The following is a 16,090-nucleotide window of genomic DNA, read 5'->3' on the forward strand; positions in this document are numbered from 1 at the left end:
TTTTTTTTTTTACTTTTTTTCCTAGTGCCTCATCAGTGCCTTCCACATTATTTAACTCACAACTGGGCTTAGAAACCCCACTCTACTCACTATTAACATCACATCAAAACAAATGCGCCAAGTTGCCTCTGAGAACAGCGCGTGTTGTTATCTGAGCCTTCGGGCAGAGGATCCTCCTCCAGAACTAAGTGGCCATTCCAGGGGTTCAGTAGCCCCAAGGTGATGGCGTGACCTCAATCCTCTGAACGCTTGGGAAGCAAAGAGCGCTCGGTGTTCTCAAAGCTCAACATAAACTACACGCCTGAGAGGTCAGGAATAAAACTTTATTGTTTTCAGATTTCTTATCTGCGTTCAACTAATCAGTTATCTGTCAAAAAGATGTTTAACATAAAAAGGCCAATTGCTCTTAGCTCTTTGAAACAGTAACCGATTAGAAAGTGGCAGCAGCACAAGTTTCACTGGAATCAATCCAGGCCCCACGTAGATTTGTGGTAGGAAAGCAGAAAGGAGTCTGGTTTGCAAACCAAACAGGAGAACAGTTCTCAAAGTGATTTGATATAAAAGCCGAAAAGGGGAGAGAAGCTCAGATTAATGTACACAGAAAGAGGTACCACGAAGCAGATCAACCAGCTCATGCCTGCGCCGGTCATTGCACGACCTTCCCTTGTCTAAACGTTAACTCCCCCCATCCATCCGACATGCACCTTGCACGGAAAATTCCCCACAGCAACAATCCAACCATTTTAACCAATTCTTCTGTTTCCACCCCTGTTAACTCCGATCCCTAAAAATGGCGAAACAACGCCAAGTCAAGACAACCGGTGCAGAAGAGATAAGGCAGCAAGAACAAACTGCTGTGTCACCGTCCAGCTACAGAGTGAGAGAAAACCCAAACGTTGCTGGTAGAAACTTCCAAATACTTTATTTGGAACAGTTGTGCCCATGTGCTGTGTGTTGGGTTTTTTTCCTGTTTGAATGATGATGATTACGAAATCGCCTGCATTTTGCAAGTCCCTATCACCATAGCACCTGGGCGCTTTATAAAAAAAGCTGGCTGGCATGACAGAGAAGATCTATCACTCGAGAACCTACCGGGCTCTTGTTGCTTACTCCTCGTTTCAGACCTACCTACTGACCGAGGATGAAGAAAAAGCAACAGATGAACTCCAGAAAAAGATCATCTTGTTTTCAGGCAAGGTTTAGATCAGAGACAATATGAACACCGAGAGACCCAACTTTCCCATGAAGAGCAAGTAGCTATTTCTAAAGCCACCCGTGAAGCAAGTTTCCCAGGAAAAGCCTTTTAGGAATGGGTTCTATACTGCATTTAGATATTTAACAAAACGTGTATCAATAAAGAAGAATCAATTGGCCCAGAGGACAAACTCACATTATACTCCACCACAACTGGGGTAACCATTAACATTTGTGAAAGGCTTTTGCCATCCTCATCAATAAGAAAAGAGGCTCGATTTTGTCATTTCTGAATATCACGTTTTTCAAAAATACAGAGACTTCTCTTTACATAACTATATATAACATTTCTCAGAGGGGACTGGGAGTGGAAAGGGAAGTTAGCCCCCTTTGCTAGAGTTTCATAGCCTTCGGGTAGGCAGCCTCACCTTGCTGGTTTAGTTCTGCATCTACTTTTGCCTCCGTTTCCCCATCACATCCAGATTTCTAGACCAAAATACCAAATTACAGTGTCAAATAACAGGGCGAAGGGAGGAATCAAATTATACCTGTTCCCTGGTCCATGCTAAGGAGGTGTGCACTGGCCCTGAGCAGGCCACTGGTGACAAAGCAAGCTCCAACTTCCCCAAACAGAATGGGATTTTCCTGTGGTCCAGGTTATTTTCAGCTATTTATAGTGTACGTGTTTCCAAATAGATTGTTTTGTCTTTAATATACTGGGAGAGAATGTAAGTGCACAGACATATACACAGAACACAGGGAAGAAGGTGGTAAGACCTCCCTCTGTTGGTTTCAGGTGCAGATATTTGTGTTCTAGAACCTCTTGGAGCTTTCCCTTCAATACAGGATAAAACCTGTTCCTCTGGGGGTCCTGGTTAACTTTTGAATCCAAAAATGCCCTTTATATATCCCGTGAGGCCACTCTTGGCCTTCTGCTCCACCTTGTCCTCCAGAGGTGGGAAAGCAACATGATTAAGGGCCAGGTCAAAGAACAAGGGTTTGCACGGAATGGGCTGGAAGCCTGGAGGGAAGTGCACGAGGCTGACTTGTTTGCTGACCAGAGAAGGATCCAGACAGAAAGTCTCAAACCGTTCCGAGAGGGGCTGAAAGAAACCAATACAGAAACACAAATTAAACACACATCAAATCAAAGCTGACAAAGGTCAAACAAGCAAAGAGGATTAAGTGGCAACTGAGACAACGGAAGCTGAAGTTCCCTCGAGGGATATCTTGGGCCCTTGAAAATTATTCAAACCCCTGGCAGAGCATCGCTGCAGGACCTCTGCGAAACCTTCCTACGTGCAGGGAGAAAGCTAAATTTAAAAAAAAATTAAGATGCCCCACTAGAAGCTGCCATCAGCTGCTTAGCCCCTACCCAAGGAACCCCAGCCTGTTGGCCACTCTAAGGACTTGCAGAAGGAAAGCAAACCTAATAAAAATCTCTTAAATACACTAGCCACAACCAAACTCCAATCAGCATGACATTTCTCAAGTTTTAAGAGACACTCAGGTAACAGGTTAACAGTAATATTCATTAAGAACATTACTGGAATTTGCATGATCTCTCCATTATTACCTTGCCATCCTTGACCTGAGACGGAGACTCAGTCTCATGAGTATCATTTGCATCTGCAAAATTGAAGAAAAAGTGGTAAGAACAACAGGCTAGATCTTGGCATAAAGCAAGACTGTCTCAGGAGTCAGTTGCTCTTGACACTGAGCTATGAACCTCACTTTCTGGGATACGTAAGACAATATCTTCAGCAGAAGCAGCTGCTTTATAGACTAAGAGGATCACATATATTTATTTAGAGCCATCACAGCTTTCCAGTGGGAAAAAAACCGCACATTTTCCAGAGCCTACATAGATCAGAGTGAAGCGGAAAAACACTTGGAACTTCAGAAATTAAATAAAAGGAATGAAATAACTGCAGGGGCATCATTCAAGAGACTTTAGAGCTCTAGTATCATTGTGCAACTCACCTAATATAGCTGCTGCTTGCAAGGAGTATTTCTCCGCATTGACTTGAGTGATCAGATCCTGAACATCGGGCAGCTCCTAGGTGATTAAAGAAAATTATTTGAGAGCCTGAAACGTGACACAGTTTAAGAGTTAGGGCAAAGGTAAAATCTTGCAAAGTAAGAACTAAGAAATTAAGTCCCAGTGCTGCTAAGTCTTCCCAGAAGAGGAAAAGCTACAGTCCAGTCCTTCAGGCACTATAGGAGTAGTATGACACAAAGTGCAGATGTGAGGAAGTGGGATAAATTGCTATGGAGTCGTTACAGCAAGTTACAACCGGCAAGCAAAAGGCCAGCTGACGCATTTTCACACCACTAGAAAGTCTCTGTTATTATGTGTCAAGCAGTCACACTCCCTGCTTAAAGATCAGTCCTGAATTTTAATGCTCTGGTGCCTAATTGACAATAAATACTGGGACAGAGCTTTATCATAAAGTTCAACTCCCTTTTACACAGGGGATTGGGTTCCTACCTTCAAGCTGTTCCTATAAGCTCCAGCTCCTGACTGAACTTCACGGGCGTATTTCAGCACTCTTTCATATAAAACAAGAGCTTCACTCCATTTCTTTACCAGGACATAGGACTGGGCAATGAAGAAACACCTGCAATGGTGAAAAGTGGCTCATTGACATGTACATCATCCATACCTTTTGCCAACTCAAATGACGGATAAGAGGAGATATTATTAAGAACTGGCCAGTTTCCCCTTAGCATCCAGTCTTCATTTCACAAAAGGGCAGAGGAATCTGCACCAAAGCCCTGTACAGCACATAGAGCTTTGGAATAGTGACCTCTGAAGATGTAACACCCACTAAAGAAAACCTGGCTGTTTCTCAGTCACCTGTAAGCTTTGTACACAAGTGTCTTCAACCCAATCTCTTTCTGGAAGTTCTTGTCCTCTTCTAGGCCAGGAAGCTGTGTCAGTTCCACCAGGTTCTGTGCAAAACAGTGTCAGAGGAACAAATTCAGGCGGTGTTTTCGCCTGGAATCTGCTACACTAAGAGAAAGCTGCCCCTTTTAGCAAGTCAACAGTACACTCCCATGGAAATAGCTTCCCGTTTTCTAATTATTAGTATGCTAACCTTGTGAAGGCCACTCATTGAAACTTGTGCAAGTTTGCCTTCGGGACAGATTTCCTGACACAAACAGGAATTAGGACAAAGACTCTTCAGATTTCACATGAAGTAATTCTTTCATAAGGCATTTCCCTTTCCCATTTACAACTGCATCAGCCACAGGCTCCCACAGTTAATTGAAAATTTATGTGAGAAATTGAGAAACTGCTTATGGAGAACAAGTACATTTGAAGTATTTTTAGCTGCTACTTTCTCTGGCAAGCAGAAACTAAGGCAGCTACCAGTGCTGCATAAAATAGTCAGGAAACCTATTTTAAAACTGCATTAGAGTGTATAACCAAGAGCACCCATTTCCTGTTCACAACTAGAAGGGGGTTTTTGTGTTTTATGTAGACGTTGAACATCTTCAACAAGGTTATTGTAGGCACTCAGTTGCTCTTCAGACTTCACGGGCAGTTCACTTGCACTGTTACATTTTCTACAATAACTTTTTGTACGGAAGCTCTCCAGTGAGTATAATTAGTTTTGTTTTCCCAGCATTACCTGCAAAATGATATCGTACAGACGGATCAGGTCCTGAGGCCGCGGCGTGCGCTTGCCATCCTCTTCCGACCGCTGCTGCTGCAGCAGTGCCTTTTGCAGAGACTTCGCCATGCTTTCGTTGCGCTTGATGGCTGTTGACAGCTTGATGTAAGTCAAATAACTAGGATATAAAAGATAAAATACCATTAGCAGGCTGTCAGAACTACTCAGACATTACTCTTTGTTCTGAAAAACACTCCTCCCCCCAGTCTAAGATGATACCAGTAGGGGAAAAAACATCTGAAAGGTCAACATGAGAGTCTTAAGTAAAACGTTTTCAAAGCTGCATGAATCAGATCCTTTTCTGTACAGTCATCCTTCGAGATCTGAGAGGCCCAGAACAAAACCCCCATAAACCAAAAACAAACAAAAAATAAAAATCTTGACATGAGAGCACGATTTCTTCACACTAGTACAGGTAGCAATGTTTGCCTATTACCTGTGTAAGTACTGGATGTTGGACACCTTCCCAGAATCATTTTCCAGAGAGTGTTCCCGCTGCTTCTGCGGAAAGTGGGGACAAAACACTGCATGATTTACTTAAAACTGGCAGCCGAGGGAAGAAAACATCAGAAACAACTCAAGGTTTGGATAAAACAGGGAAGTTATAACAGACTTCCAGGCAAAAGAATGAAGGCTTCTACATCGCTCTTCACCCTCTCCAGTTCTGGAAAGAATAAAATCAAAGGTGACAGCCACTTTTGCAGCTTTTTATTAAAGAAATCCCAGCCACTTTTACTGTTAAACAAGTTTAACAATAACAAAACAGTCCCAAAGAAAAACACTGTGTGGTGAAAAGCAGAAACACTGATGTGTGCCGCTTACCTGGTCTGGTTTCAGATCTTCCCGAACAGCCTGAATGGCATCTCTACACTCACTGAGTAAAGATTCAAACAAACGCTCCTTTGTCTCCTCATTTTCTGCCTAAGAGCAAAGGGAAGTTAAGACAGATATCTATTAGAAATTTTTGTATTCTGCATCCCACGGTGCAAGAATTAACTGAGAAGATTAAAGAAAAGTTTCTCCCCAATTATGGGTGGCTAAAACTCCAATCTGTACCTGTCTGTAATATGTTTTAGGGGACAAACTGTCGGAAATTGTGGGGAACGTGGTCAGAGCTGAGAACTGAGCAGCACTGAAGGCCTAACGCACACAGAGCTTATCGCCTCATCCCTGCACCAGCGGCCCTCCCAGCAACTCCCTTCCCTTCCAGGACGGCACCCACATTGCTCTGGGAACAGCTGAGGTTGGACTGCACTGTGGGAAAGGCCCAGGAAGAGAAGAAGAGCTGAGCATTACTGAACTGGCAAACTACCAACGCAGACTGCTCTTGTTATGCTGATTTAACTTTTCTCATGTGGTAAGAACACGTAGATGATTATCTCTTCTACACTCCCACTCTAGTAATGCTCACAGTGGCAATAATTTGCTTGTTTGAAGCATTTTTTTAAAGTAACCCTGTATTTTAGTAGCAGGATTGACCGAGTGCTTTTCTACTGTCACCACAAGTTTGGTCAAAAAAATGAAGCAGCTTTTGGCCTTCTGCCACAAAAACAAAATTTGAAAACACCTTTTAAAAATCAAGTTGAAGCCTGATCTCCGCCTAATGGACTAGCATATCGTGTACCAAATTAAACAACGCACCCAAAACCAAACTCAACTTCCATTCAGGTGACTGAGGAGGTAACTAGATGGGGATCACACGATTCTTACCGATTCCCTGTCAACCTTAGCAATCAAATGAGGGATTAAGGTGTATCAGCACTGTGTTACACCACTTCCATGTCATGTAACAGCAGAAGATGAACTTTGCTGCAACAAATTCACAATCGTCCAAATGAATAAAAAGCTGTCTAAAACCATGCTCATCTGTTTCTCTTCAGCAGAGCTCTGCAGCCTCTGCTTCTCCTGTTTTCAGCTTTGCAAACCCATTAAGGAATGTTATTTTTACTCCCTCACAAAACCTCAGGTATCTTGACCCAAGATGAAGGCGTTTTTTTGGGGTTGGGTTTTTTTTTTCTTCAGATTTGCTGCAAGAATTTTTAAGGTGGGACTAACTACTGAGAATAACCAGAGACAAGTCTGACAGCATTCTCAACCTCGCCCAGAGGAGCGCAGCAATTTCACTGTATGCACTAAAATGAAAACAGACATAGCCAGATCATCAGTCAAGCACAAACAGGGAAAGGGCTGGGCTGTGCAGTGAAACAAAGGCTTTCCCTTCTAAGCAAAAACTGCTAAGGTTAAACCAATTCTATGTGTAAATATACATATGTTCTGATTTGGGAGATAGCAGATCATAAAACTGAGATACAAGTGCTACGGCTGGTGATTCAAGTGCCCTGATAGAAGAGCACAGGTTCATCTTAAAGGCATCTAGGGAACTGAACCCACTTCTGAAAGTCTAGGAGCGCTCACTTCTAATTTTTCCTTTGTTCTAGAACACAGTGTATCATCTCTGAAAGTTATTACCAGATAGAAAAACACTTTGTCGCTCTTCCTTTAGCCTTCTCACTTCTACCTGGTTAGAGTCAATGGGCCCTTGAAGTCACGTATTCAAGCCTACAAAAGGGCTGACATCAGGAATTTTAAGCTTGGATTCGTATTTCAGTTTGGCTTATTTGTTCTGTTTCTCCCATTACCAATAAGACACTGAAGGCAACAATGTAACTGGTGAGAATCCCCGTTTTTACACAAAACACACATTTGTATTTGCCTCTAATCAAACCCTGAAGAGCACTACTCATGCTGGGGTTTCAACTTAGTGAAGACGAGCAGAAAGGTGCCAAAGATGCCAGGAACCACAACGCATTTAGCTGAAGCTGGACTGCCCATCACAGCTGACACAGCAACTGCAGAATTGCTTTCAAAAGGCCAAGTTTTAGCCCTCTGGGAATGTAAATGCTGCTGCACACTCAGCTCTCACCAGTACTAGCTGTGATCCGGTACCACAAAACTCCTCTGTTTAGTCAGAGCTTCCAAGGAACACAAAGCAAGATGAAAATAACTTCAGATCACTGTTCTGCCACAGCTTTATGGGGGGCGACCAAACCGAAAAGGTCCTACTGCTAGCCTGGCAGGACGGAAATTAAATGAGGGAACACTGAACTCTAAGCTGCACTTCCACCTGCTGGCCATACTCATGTACTACCTACAAAAAAAAAAACGTATTTGGCAACATACAATTCATAACAAGACTGGTTAACATTAACATTTCCTACCCAGCCATATCCTGTTTATCCTACTCGCAGTATCTCCCTGACACTATCTCCTGCTGCTTGCCTTATACCTTTGCAAGGTTCTAATATTATCATTTAAATTGCTTTTTATACTCATTCTTCTCCTGGTGATAAATGTTTTTTTGATGATGCAAAAAAGCACATCCTTAGTGGCAACAACTGTTACTAAAGATCCTTTCCCTGCCACTAGGAATCAGAATACAACACCTGGGCACCATTTCCAAGGAAAAACTCCATGTGGAAAACTTGGCTGCAATACTAAAGACATGCAGAGTGTGTGCCACTGCAAGTGTTTCAGAACTGTTACATTTGAAATTAATTTACATCCTGACATTCAGTAACCCTCTACCCCTTTTGAGGATTTGCATAAGTCAAGAAGAGAATACTTTAAAACTCATAGCACCTGCTTCACCTAGAAAATTGCTTTTTGTTGCTGAAAAAAGAGGTGATCGACGCATATCTTTTTTCTTTTGGTTGCTCTGAAGTTGGATCATTTGAGCAAGATATTTAAAGAAATGAGAACAGTAATTCCAAACCAATTACTCTTAAAATTGTAACCCTCACTTACAAGTGACTTACAAATAATAATGGTCATCACCCTGCCCCGAGAGGTAGCACTTCTGGGCAGAACAAAGTGTTCAAAAGAGCAGTAATAGTCAGAGCAGATCTGCCAAACTACCACTTAGGAGACTGTGGGAACTATCCCCAACTGACACTTCGCATTATGGTCAATATTCCTACTTTTACTTTTAGCCTTCCAACCTCAAGTTTGAGAAAAAGTATTATTCAAAAGCTTTTAGTCCAGGTATCGTGTATTATCTTGCACTTCGAAGGAAAGGGAACAGTTAGAACATCAGCACCGGAGATGGCTTCTGGGTTACCTGAGCAATCGCTGCTTCGTTGTCAGCCAGCCCCAGCAAGAAGATCCTCACTTTGTCTATCTTCACTGGAACGGTTCTTCCTCTCCACTCCACCTCACTCATCGTGGCCGCCTGCTTTGCTCGAGTCTGGGTAATCAGCGCCTGCAGAGAACAGACTGAACTTATGAGCTTGAACTTTCCAAAGTTCGGTATCCAAACCTGAACCTTTCAAATTCACATTAGACTTGACTATTTTGAAACCAAAGGGCTTTTTAGGGAAGCGTGGTTTCCCACAGAGCCCAGGCTTGCTTATTCTTTTCTAATATGGTTAAGGTTTTGAATACTATGCTGCAGCAACATTTATGCTCAACAGAGTGATAATGAATGTTTCAATGTGAAGCATTCAAATAAGTTACCTCCAGTTTTTCTGCAAGAAGACCTTCAGTGCCACCAGACCTCAGTCTCATCTGCATCAACTCATTCATGGCAGATTGGTCACCTGAGAGAATTAACAAATCAAGATCACATTTCCATCCCAGTTCACAAGTTACTGTAATATAGAAAAGCTAATCAATAGATTTTATACTGGCAATTTAGGGACAAAGAGGATAAATTTGCAATTTCATTCGACTTCATAAGCAGACTAATCCAAAAGGGGAATTTTGTCTTTTTACATAAAACCACATGCACTGTTGCAAAATAAGTGTATTTCTCCACTGCTAAACTGCCCCAGAACATGTGCAGAATTTGCCCAAAATATTATGAACTCACTCCAGTGTCACTCAGAACAGTATTTAACCACCAAGTCAGTATTCCTTTCCTGTGAACAAGCCTTGCTCTTTGTTGGAGATGAGGTACCCCCGCTTCCTTACCAATATTATAGGCACAGTAGCGAATGTTGGGCGAGATCTCTTCCACGCGCTGGTTATACAGTACAGCTTGTTCTTCTGTGAAAGCATTGGCCAGTTTTTCATATATAGTCCTACAGTAAAGAATACATATTAACATTGCAGTATGTGCTGGTCTGTGAGATGCTATCTTAAGGGAAGAGTTTGTCTGTCTACTCTGGAGGATGCTATTTCTTCAGTAGTACTTCCCAGTTAAGTGCACACTTAACAACCCACAGAGTTTCTGTATGTAGAGAATATATAAACATACTAGACTGATCCAATGCTATTTACTAAATGAAGCTGGGGAAGTGGGGACACTCACTTGCATTTGTTGAAAGCCTCCATCGCTGCCTTCCACTCCTGGTGTTCAAAACGAAGCATCCCTGTGAGGTAAGCCATGTACGCCTGCAGACAGCAGAACGGCAAGTTAATTTCCCTAAGCCCACCAGCCAGTTTGTACAACCTTTGGAAGGAATGCTGTTGCGATGCCTGCAATAACTAATTAAGCCTTGACCTTTTCATTTAGTCTTCCCACAGAAAACTGATTTGAATCATGGGTTACCAGCTACCCACCTTTTTTCCTTTTAACTGACATTGATTGCATGACAAGCAAGAAACATCTTTGCTTTCGTCTGATTCGAAATGTAGCAGAGTGGCCCGCTGATGTCACAAACCCCTTATTTTCCCCCAGCAATAAGCTACAAAGTGGCAGTTTTAATTAACTGAGTACCACTGCAGCCCCTTGTTCAAAGAGGCTGGTGTCACAACACAACTGCTTTCCGCATTCCAGGACCTGGACCCACAGGCTTGTGTTCTAGGTGGCTATTTTAAGACATTAAAAAAATAGATAACTCAACAGATAAGCATAGATTCTTAGGCTGTGTTGCATCATCTTAGTCTCTCTCAATTCTTTTTACTTTTATTAACGTACTGCCCTTTAAAGGAAGGACAATCACTTGATACACTTATAAAACTTCTATATGCCAGGCCCTTGTCTTGGCTGGTGCCACTGGTTATTTCTGCAATTCCAGCAGTTGCATTAACAACGAGTCCAAGTTATTCAATGGGAAACATCATCCAATTTGAGAATTGCTCAGTTTTGACTATCTACTGCTAGATGAGATTAATCTCTTCACCCAAAATGCAAAGGTTTCTTGTTCAGCTTTTGCTGTAAAACAGGATCAAAGAGTCAGTGTTTACCTGAGCTTCCAGCTTGGTTTTAGCATCCACTCTGTTACTTTCACACAGTCGCTCCAGCTCCTCAGCGTGTTTCACAGCTTTGCGCAGGCGAGACAGCAAGTGGAATCGTTTGCGAGGCTCCGTGTTTGCTTCCTGCTTCAGCTGCATGGCGTAACTCCAGGCTCTCTCTGCATCCATCAGAATCAACAGCAAATACCTAAGGGGCAGAGGAAGATTGATGAAAAAATAATGACATTCAAACAAGTATTACCACATCACCACTAGTTCTCTTCCACGCGAGCTGTAAAGTTTTGTAACAAAAGTTTAGCTTGGTTAATAATAAGAGGTAGATGCTTTTATTTCTTAACATTCTAAACACACAAAAGCATATTATTCCTAACTCTTTTCTACTGTACTTCTTACTACAGAAACGTGATTACCCAACTGAGGTAGAGAATTTGGTATCATTCTGGAGCACCACAGACATTGAAAAGACAAAAGAATTTATGATTTTAGGTCACTCTTTGAACTGGTTCAATATGAGCAAACGTGTCTGTTTTCCCACCAGCTAATACTAGAATAATTAATGCTAGAATGCATCTGGCTCCTTAATAAGCCAGGTGAAGACAGTATCATGTTTTCTTTTCCCCACAAGAAAAGACAAAACAGCAGACATTTCAAGTGTTTCTAAAAGATGGGAAACAAGCCCAAAATCCTGGCTGTTTTCCACATATTCTATCAGACCAGCATCCTGCTGAATCTTGAAAATCTAAAACTAGCAATCCAATATTTCTGTTCAAGGGGAAAGGATTATGTCTCCAACCACAACCTTGCTGGCTACACCATTTACGTTATCAGTGTTCACATGATAGGGTGCAACTGATCTGAATAAGGATTTCCTCCTTAATATCAAAGTAATTTACTGATTATGAAAAGAAGCTGCTTTAGCAACTCTGAGGTGAGAGAAGGAACTGGCTGTTGCTGCTCCTTCTTTTCCCACTTGTCCACATGATGAAGCAGGATCTAAGCAGCACCTCTTCCCCCTGCACTGCAGCCTCGACTTTCATCTTTTATTAGCATCAACAACACACGTCTGAAAAGAAACATTTCTGAATATATTGTACAGAACAGCTTTCCACCATGTCCACATGGAAATAAATTACTGAAATGAAAGTAATTATTCACTAATACACTGAACGCTCAATTCCATCCAGCGACTGTACCTGTTGTCTGAGAGAATCTCTTCAGTTACTTTCTTCCCCGTGAACTTGTGCCTGTTTCCCATCTTGAAGTTGAGCGTTTTTCGGAGCCGCCTTAGCCTGCGGGAGCAATAACCCCTACGGAAAAGACAACCACAGTCAGTTTGGCCAAAGAACAACTTTCTTTGTTTGCCGCTCTCTCAAACCAGAAAAAAAAAGACGACTAAAGGCTGTGACAGGCAACATTTTAATAACTAAGAACTCCATACGTGACACTCGACAAGAGCTAGTTCAGAAGCTACCTGTAGACCAGCAGTTAACACAATAAAAGAAAGATAAGAAGACATGTAATAACTCCTGATCTTGGAAAATCAGAATGATGTTTTCCTTACCGTCTAATTGTTTTATGTACGTTTATTGATCACTCAGTTCTGGAAGAGTATAGTGATTATCAGTGAGGTGTTAACAAACAAGCTCTCAAAGTGCAACAGAGAAACAAGAGCCTGTCTGTATCCTCCTAAATGAACAGTCGCAGCACGCTATATCTAATGAATAAAAAAAAAAATACATACATTGCTTCATTTGAAGCAATCTGTCAATGGATATTTCCTTAGCAGACCATTTTTGTTGCCTGCTACAGTGGGTTTACATTTTAAATAAAGTAAGCCAAGTCCCAGTAGTAACTCAGGACATCCACACAGTTTACTAACCTGTACCTCTGGAAGTCTCCATGTCGCAAACCATGCTGCTGCTGAGACTCCTTCACAATCTGAAGGACTGCGATTGGTGTTAAGGCAGATTGACAGTACAGTCTGTTACCAGTTCTTTATTCTACCCCAAAATAATGGAACTCTACAGGTTGCAGTAGGCAAATGCGCTTTGAACAGAAGGCACCCAAAAACCTCCTAAAGATGCACAACTGAGAGAACTGATGGCCCTAAAAAAACCTCATGACTCCACTGCTTACCTTCAGAGCTTTACAACTGTCATCGAGGCCAGGACTAAGATGTACCACAAGCACCTCCTCTTACAGACAACCAAGAGAGCTCATTTCAGGACAATAAGCTATGCCAACAGACACATCTAGGCTAATCTAACTGACTGCCCTAGCTACGCTACGCCACCCCCCCAGTCACACTTGTGAGAGTTTTGTTGGCAAAACTGAAATAGGGAGAAGCTTTCCTGCTCTTAAACTTCCCATCTCTCAGGGAAAGGACAGAAGTACCACCGAGCAGAATGACTGCTACCCTTCTGACACAGCTTCCACAAACAAAATGGTTTCTGGATACAGAGAACCTCATAAAAAGAGCTTTTGGGAAGAATTCAGGGGGCTTATTTTCTACTCTAGTCTCACTGTATATTACTGTAACAAGTACTCCATGACAATGTACTGGCCTCTGACTTACGATAGCATCGCTCCATGATTTCATATTTGCGTCCTGTGTATTCTGTGCATCCTGTGCTTACTTTATTCACTTAAGTTATGCTACCAAACAAAATCATGCCATATTCTGGTAAATTTGCTGATGTTATTCATTCAGTTTACAAGGCAGATTATTTTGTGAAATAAAATCTCCGTCATAAACAAGAAATCTCTGTGCTGTATGTATTTATATCCCAAAAATTCCCTTTTAAGCTTTACCAAGAAGCCTTAAAAAAGTAGAAACAAAGCCAGATTATGCAATGGCCCCATCAAAAGAAACACCATTACTACAGCTAGAGAAAAAAGAAACCACCAGACTTTTAAAGTCTAAAATAGCAGATCTCTACCAAAGTGTTTTCTTATAATTACACCTTTAAAAAAGTCTCTTCAGTTTAAGTATTAAAATCAATAGTTATTACACTGAATTAGTTTGCATCTGTGGAACAAACAAGTCAAACTGTAATGCCCCAACACAGTTCAGGGCATACACTCATCCTCGCTGTCTACCTAAGACTTTTTTCAGACTGTCTTTCAGCCTGAGCAGTTACTCACTGAATTCATACCCCCATTTTATTTACCTTTTCACTGACTTCGGTATTCCTAATGTTACTGTGATGACTACCGTGTCACCATCTTACTCTACAACTTTACAACACCTGCCATATGCTAAATGTAAACCTGCAACCTTATTTCAGTCGGGTTTCCCTCTCACCCAGAAGATAAAACTCAGCTCTCTCACAGCTGTGCAGCTGAATTGGTTTCACATGGAAATTTCACATTCAAAAATGCCACGACCTTTACATGCCACATCAGATTTCAGAAGTACTAAATCTAGAAGGGCCAGTCTGCCATCTCTGTGTACCTGTTAGATTTATTCTATCTGCTACTGCCCGCTTCAAGTAACATTACCGCCAGATTACTGACAGCCTGCTCTTATCTACTGCACGCAGCCTAGCGCAGAGTTCTGCTTTGAAGGCTGACGACAGCTGTCACACGGTTTGGAAGGAGAAACCACAAAGGTAAAGAACAAATCCACGATTCAGAGATGCAAAGCTAGTGCCCCGATTTCATCCGAACGAAACTCTCGCCGCCAGGGATGGCGCAAGTGCCTCCGAGTTAGCCCAGGCTATCACATCGACACTCTCTCAGGCCAGCATCACCCAAGGCCCCCGGGGCCCTGACACCAGGGTGCACAACCTGCTCTCAGGCTTGCTCCCAGATCAGCATCGCCCGGGTCCCCGGCCCCAGGGCTCACAACCTGCTCTCAGGCCAGCATGGCCCGGGACCCCCAGGGCTCCGAACCCAGGGCTCACAGTCCAGCTATCGCCTGAAGCATGGGTCAGTGCGGCCTGGATGGGCCCGCCGCCCTCAGCGCCGCCTCTGCACAGATGCGGGGGACCCTCCACCGGCCCTCTCCCGCGAGGAAGCAGAGGCGGCTGGGCCCGCCCGCCCGGGGCCTGCCAGCCCCCGCGCTCCCCACAGCGACCGCCACGTCCCCCTGCCGCCCACGGGGCCGGGCCTGCCACGTCCCCCCCGCCGCGGCGCAGGATGCTCTCCAGGCCCAAGCTGTCGCCGAGGCCGCCGGGCTGCGGTCCCGCCGGCCTCTCGTTCTCCTTATTCTCCTCCGCGCCGCCCCCTCCTCCTCCTGCTGCTGCTGCTCCGCCGCCGCCACGGCCGCCACCTGAGCCCTGCCGCTCCGCCGCCATCTTCCGCCCGGGCCGCCGCCGCCGCCGCGTTGCATCATGGGCCGGGGGAGGAGAAGCACGCGCCAAGGCCATGGCGAGCGCCGCCGCGGGGGCAGGCGGGATAGGGGAGGACCCGAGGGGGGCGGCGGGGGGGTCCCGAGGTGGACCCCAGGAGTGGCCAGTGGGGGCTGTGAACCCCCAGCCGGGACTGGGAGGCGGGGGGCTCATTCACGGTTTAGGTACACCCCACCTCCCCCCCCGAGCTGGATCGGAGCCTCCTGTCCCCCCCGTCCAAGCCGGGCAGCCCGGGGGAGCCTCTCCTTCACGGAATCACGGAAGTGTCGGGGTTGGAAGGGACCTCTAGAGATCATCTCGTCCAACTCCCCTGCTGAATGAAGCAGGACTGACTAGAGCACATCACTCAGGACTGCATCAAGGTGGGTCTTGAAGATCTCCAGAGAAGGGGACTCCACGACCTCCCTGGGCAGCCTGTTCCAGGGCTCTGGCACCCTCACCCGAAAGAAGTTTCTCCTCATATTTGAATGGAACTTCCCATGTTCCAGCTTGTGCCCGTTGCCCCTTGTCCTATCACTGGGAACCACTGAAAAGAGTCCGGCTCCATCATCCTTCAACCCACCCTTTGGGTACTTGTAAACATAGATAAGGTCTCCCCTCAGCCTTCTCTTCTCCAGGCTGAAGAGCCCCAGCTCTTTGAGCCTTTCCTCATAAGGGAGGTGCTCCCAT

General features: G+C 44.1%; 1 protein-coding gene across 2 annotated transcripts; it reads right to left on the reverse strand.

The window, feature by feature from the left end:
* Window positions 1-309: 309 nt before the first annotated feature.
* SRP68 (signal recognition particle 68) lies at window positions 310-15,387 on the reverse strand. Of its 2 annotated transcripts, XM_074160011.1 has the most exons (17): window positions 15,349-15,367; window positions 15,214-15,303; window positions 12,949-13,015; window positions 12,263-12,376; window positions 11,061-11,256; window positions 10,183-10,265; window positions 9,843-9,952; window positions 9,387-9,469; window positions 8,992-9,132; window positions 5,697-5,795; window positions 5,311-5,375; window positions 4,833-4,992; window positions 4,055-4,149; window positions 3,686-3,815; window positions 3,178-3,253; window positions 2,771-2,823; window positions 310-2,297 (listed from the first exon to the last, which is right to left on the reverse strand). In XM_074160011.1, exons 1-17 carry the CDS (start codon window positions 15,365-15,367, stop codon window positions 2,070-2,072), a joined length of 1,809 nt encoding a protein of 602 aa, XP_074016112.1. In that variant the 3' UTR covers window positions 310-2,069. The 2 variants fall into 2 exon arrangements, with proteins under 2 accessions (XP_074016112.1, XP_074016111.1); XM_074160010.1 differs by having other exon boundaries at window positions 15,214-15,387.
* Window positions 15,388-16,090: the final 703 nt, after the last annotated feature.

Source organism: Numenius arquata, chromosome 17, assembly GCF_964106895.1.
Source record: "Numenius arquata chromosome 17, bNumArq3.hap1.1, whole genome shotgun sequence".
NCBI classification, from domain to species: domain Eukaryota; kingdom Metazoa; phylum Chordata; class Aves; order Charadriiformes; family Scolopacidae; genus Numenius; species Numenius arquata.